The 5,576-nt window shown below is 41.9% G+C and overlaps 1 protein-coding gene across 7 annotated transcripts in view; it reads right to left on the bottom strand.

Annotated features, from left to right (window-relative positions):
- LIMCH1 (LIM and calponin homology domains 1) overlaps nt 1-5,576 on the bottom strand; it is a 258,524-nt gene that overhangs the window by 47,910 nt on the left and 205,038 nt on the right. For all 7 annotated transcript variants that reach the window (XM_042468174.1, XM_042468171.1, XM_042468172.1 and 4 more), the window contains one exon: nt 5,295-5,519. In XM_042468174.1, the coding sequence (XP_042324108.1) occupies nt 5,295-5,519 (225 nt within the window). The remainder of the gene's footprint in view (nt 1-5,294; nt 5,520-5,576) is intronic.

Here is a 5,576-nt window from a genome sequence, read left to right as displayed (position 1 = left end):
TCAGGGGCTGGCCTGAAGAAAGAGGCTCCTCCCTCCCTAACTGTCATCTTTCGGCCTCTGAGGGAGAGAGAAGGCTGGCCCAGTACCATCAGGGGCTAGCCTGAAGAAGAAGGCTCCTCCCTCCCTAACTGTCATCTTTCGGCCTCTGAGGGAGAGAGAAGGCTGGCCCAGTACCATCAGGGGCTGGCCTGAAGAAAGAGGCTCCTCCCTCCCTAACTGTCATCTTTCAGCCTCTGAGGGAGAGAGAAGGCTGGCCCAGTTCCATCAGGGGCTAGCCTGAAGAAGAAGAAGAGCCCTCCCTCCGGTCCATCTGCCTTGGTCCAGGCCTCAGAGGGAGAGAAGAATGCTGGACCTGATCCCCCCCCCTCATCATTCCCTTCTCCTTTTGTGTCGTGTCTTTTAGATTGTAAGCCTGTGGGCAGGGAACTGTCTGTTATCCCCTCTATTGTAAACCGCTCGGATTCCCAGTGATTGGGCGGTATATAAATAAAACCTATTATTATTATTATTATTATTATTATTATTATTATTATTATTATTATTATTATTATTATTTCTCCTGGTCCTTTAAGTAAGAGAAAATGCCTCTACTCTTCTCAGGAAGCCAGGAATTGTGGGAGATCTGTCTCCATCCTCACCCCCTCTCTGCATTTCTGCTACTCTTATCAATGATGTTGGCTTCCTTTAGATTTCCTTGGATGGTTTTGGCCATGCACATTTGTCATGGGAGTTCCCTGAGACAAAACTCAAGGATCACTCAAAAGCAAGGTAGCAAAGAATTTCAACTGGCTCTAGTAGGGAAGAAACAATTCAACTCAGAAAATAATAATAATCTTGCTATATATCTCATTCTGTCTCCAGAAACACAAGGGCAATAAGACCCTTGAAATGTAGTGAGCAGGTAATACAAAACACATGCTTTGCTTCCTTGGTTTTTGGAGAGTATACAAACTAATCTATTAACCCCAGATGCACTGAGTTTCAGCAGGTCTGATTTTTATTTAATACACAGCCTGCTAGCACCCCACTGAGAGCTCTTCCTATCCAGTTTCCCTCTCCCTGCTCTCCTCCGCATTTATCAGTGCTACCTCTTATTTTCTCTTCTGGAATCAGTAGCATCATACACTGTGTAGAACAGTATTGAATAAAGGCAACCATTATGTAAGCAAGTTTGATTAATAAAGGAATATACCCATATTTTAAATATATAAGCAATGGTCATACTGATGATTGCTGGAGCCAATACTCCAGAGAAAAACAGATTAAATGGAAAGTATTTGGATCAGTACAGTACTAGAAACAATGATTCTTGTCACTATCCAATGGAAATGGCAGTTTCCACTCAAAGACTTAGGAGCTAAACAGACCGCCCCATTGGAGCGGCCTGCTGCTGCCCCTTCCAGCACCAGATTGGGGGCGCATCAACTACATGCTGCGACCCTGATCTGGCATTTCCGTGGTGCAAAAGGGAGCTGCAAAAAGTGGCTTCTTTTTGCGCCATGGAAAGAATACCTTTGCTGCCTCCGTGGCACCTTCTGGTGCTGCGTCATCTGGATGCAGTGCCAAAAGAGTGCAGTGAAGCCACCTGCCCACCGCACAGTCGGGCGCATGGCATGATGGCAGTTTCAGGGTGTGCGTTATTCTATGTGGACACCACGTCCCCACTCTGCCCTGTGGCTGACATAGAATGCTGGTCTGTACAGCTTCTTAATTCCATGAATTCAAAACAGATTCTGGACTAAACTAGATATGACATTAAATTACATAAAGGTAGCACACTTCTACTTTAAAAACCATGTTACTAGCAATCAGTGCATGGTCAAGTTATATTTTTGACAATAATTTCCAGAAACTTCCAGCCATCATTGTTCAAATTAACTTTATCAGATTCTGATAGCAGCCTAATAGGAAGCCTGAGTGTCTCTTTAAAAGCAAATGACAGATTCAAGGAGGACATTTTTATTGAGCCATAGAAGGGGGGGGGGAAGGGTTGAACTCCCCACCACCACCACAGTCCAGACGATGCTTAGGGTCTGCTAATAAAAACATGTATGTTGGTCGTATAATTAAATTATATCTGATTTCATCCTAAACCGGTAGTTTAATTGCCTGCATGGTTAAACCAATCAAGTTCTCTCACCCTGCAAGAGATTCCATCATCTTCCATATCATGCTACCAAGAGGGTAAGATAATTTTGTCATATTTTACTTCAAAATGCAGCAATCATTTAGACACTTATTTAGGGACTTTTGGGTCAGCTAGGGATAATTTGCACAGTGAAAAGACATGTACATACATAAATACACCAGCAGATTATTTTTGTGCCCTGTTTGGTGAAAAAATCCACAGGCACTACAAGCTGAGTGGAAGAGATTTCCTATTTTGTTGTTGTGAGCCTTCAAGTCATTTCTGATCAATGGTGATGTATCACGGGGTTTTCTGAGGCTGAGAATGTGAGACTTTCCCAAGGTCATCTAGTGGGTTTCTATAGCTGAACAATGAATCAAACCTTGGTGTCCAAAGTCACAGTCCAATGCTCAAACTACTACACTCACTGCTTCTTTGGGTTTCATACTAGTACCTCACTCACATAGAAAAGTTCCAGCAGTTAAAAATTTGATCTTGCCATCTCAAGAAAACCATGCACACAGAAGAAAAGCTTTAATTGCTGGGCAAAGCATGTGACTTTTAGTAAGCCAAGCACCGCACGAACTAGAAATTCTTAACTTTGTTAAGAATTATGTGATTAGTTTTAAAGTTTAATTAAATTACTACTATGGGGTGTAACAGAGCTGCATGGTTTTCCTCTTTTTTCCTTTTGCTACAAAGAATCTAACCAAGATTTGAGATAAATTATATATTTAACTAGAGATACAAGTCTGAGTGTTGGACTAGGAACCCAGGAGATCAGTGTTTGAATCCATGCTTAGCAATGGAATCCTACTAGGCAGTGGTATCACTAAGGGTATGTGGGGATGCAGACCGCACCAGGTGACACCCCAGAGAAGTGTTAACACCTCGTTGGGCCCTCCTCCCACTGCAGCCAAGGGGAGAGTACACCCCTCATGGCTTCACCATCATCCTGAGAGGGAGCCAAGGGGGTAGGGCAGAGGGAGCAGGTAAGCAAGGCACTGGGAAGGGAGGACAAGGTAGACCACCAGCAGCCCCCCCCACCAGATGTCACTAAGATTGATGACACCACTTCTACCAGATGATCTTGGGCAAGTCCAAACCTCATTTGAATAAATCTTGCCAAGAAAACCCTGACATAGGGTCACCACAAGTTGGTGTTGTCTTGATGGCATGTAACAACATAGATTTAGCTCCCTACATCACTTAGAAACAAATCATATCTCTCATGTAAGAAATACTTAAGTTTTTTAAAATCTAGACACTACAGAGTCAAAGGATTCTTTAAATGTTTTTTGGGGAAAGAGGTAGGAACAGAGATCGGAAAAGCTACTTTTTGGACAGCTTCTAGAGTCCCATAGGTATCCTGGTCACTAAGAGTTGTAGTCCACAAACCAAAGAACTGCAGAATTGAAGCTGACTCCAAATTACTTGAGGCTGCCAATGCAAGAAATCAAGAAATAAAGCATCCTTAACAAATGGCCATCCAAACTCTTTAAATAACTAGAGTAAAGGAGAGCCTATCAACTTCCAAATTAATCTGTATAAAAGTATGCAGTTCCATGTAGACTTTTGGAAAGTCCACAAATAAGGTGAAACCAAAATAGAACACACTTTTGAATGAAGACTTTCAACATTTATACAGACCAGAAATAGACTGATATTTCCATTGTTAATCCAAGGTACCAGCAAGGGAAAGTAATAAAAATGTACAATAAGAGAGCTGAAGCCTGAGGGGCAGTTTGTTAGTGTGAAAAAAAAAAGGAATAAAATAATGCTCTTCAATTAAAGAGCATCACTATATGAATGCCAGGTTGCAAATAAGTTTACTTCCCCAGCACAGATTCATTTAAATAGATAGTTGTCTGTTAGGCATTTCTAAATCAAAACTGCACATTTCAAAATCTAATAGGACTCTAGTAATGAAACTGTCAGTTTAGATTTTGTTACTCACTTAGGAAATTCTTTTATATCTTTGGAAACTTCGTGCCTGTGAACATCTCCTATGCACCTCAGATGAAAATGTCTTTTAGGTTCCAAATTTATAGCACTGCAGTGAGCTAAAACCTCAGTTGAGCATTTAGATGTACAGTACAACAGATGTACAGACAAGCAAAGGCCTGAAACAGACGGGCCAAATAGAAAGGTGGGAGACTGCACCAGCATTGTTCATGCCAGGACCGTGACAATTGCAGTCCCAATCTGGGCTGCCACTGCAGTCCTCAACCAGGCTGCCAAAATTAACGGATTCTGTCTCCTCCTTCTTGGCCTGGCCCTTAGCAAATGATGTGGCCTTGGAATGGCTTTAGGCTGCATTTGGAGTGAGCATCATGTAAATGGCACACTCCCAACAAGGCCTAATTTTGCCCCTGTGTTTCGGGCCAAAGTTACCAAAGGATTGTGGACAAAGCAACTATTAGAGTTCTTAGTGTGAATGATATTCAGTGTCTCACTTTCTGCTATGCTAGTAATTTAGGGCCTGAAGGATAATCTCATTTGGAGAGCAGAATTTTTATTATGGAGCCATGCCTTCATTTTGCCCTCCTCAGCTCCACCACTGCCTAAGCTTCAACTACAGTATATTTAATATATTCTATTGACATTAGGAAAGTATCGTCAGTTAATGACTGAAGACAGTATTGCAGGCTTCAAGCACATGACCTCATTCAACTTAATAATTAAATAAAAGACAAAACAAATAGCCCCCAGGTATGCACCCCTAGTGTCTCTTAGTCTGTATGCCATGTTTAAAAGTCTCACATTTATGGCCTTCTGACAGGCAGAAACAGTAATTCTATGGTTACTATAGATAACCCATCCTTCAACCAAATTCTGAGAGCAGCTTACAGAACCAAATATAAGCAATATAATTAAAACAAGAAACGTGTATGTACCACACTATAACTACATACTTTCAAACTCCTCTAACTCTATGGGGGATTCTCACCAGATTATTGGCATTCCACATGAAAGACCCAGACAATCAGTCCCATTCAGATCACTGATAACTGAAAAATGATCCCAGCTGGTGGGATCTGCTTACAAATCGGTGGTTCCCACATGGTGAGAGAACATTTCAAGGACACATGAAATGCATTATGAAAGAATTTGAAAGCACAAACCCCCACCCCAAGCCAGAACACTTCAATGATTTTGTCCTTACAGCCTGTTCTCTGTGTTTATTGTGCTCGATGAGTCGCTTCAGAACAAGTTCAGTACTAGTCACATCCTGCTTCTCCTCAACTGAGACACCATCTGCTTCCACCACATAGTCGGACTTTGGCGATCGACTTGGTGAAGGAGCAAAAATTAATGCTGTGCATTCTCTCTCTCGCTCCTCCTCCATTCCGTTGATGGTTTCTCCATTCATGCTGACTTTCCCATCTACCTGCAGATTTGTTTTAAAACAAAGAAGATGACATAAATTTAAAGATGATGAAGATGA

This window comes from Sceloporus undulatus, chromosome 5 (assembly GCF_019175285.1).
Source record: "Sceloporus undulatus isolate JIND9_A2432 ecotype Alabama chromosome 5, SceUnd_v1.1, whole genome shotgun sequence".
NCBI lineage: Eukaryota > Metazoa > Chordata > Lepidosauria > Squamata > Phrynosomatidae > Sceloporus > Sceloporus undulatus.
The sequence above is the reverse complement of the archived record's forward strand: the minus strand, read 5'-3'. Positions and strand labels throughout refer to the sequence as shown.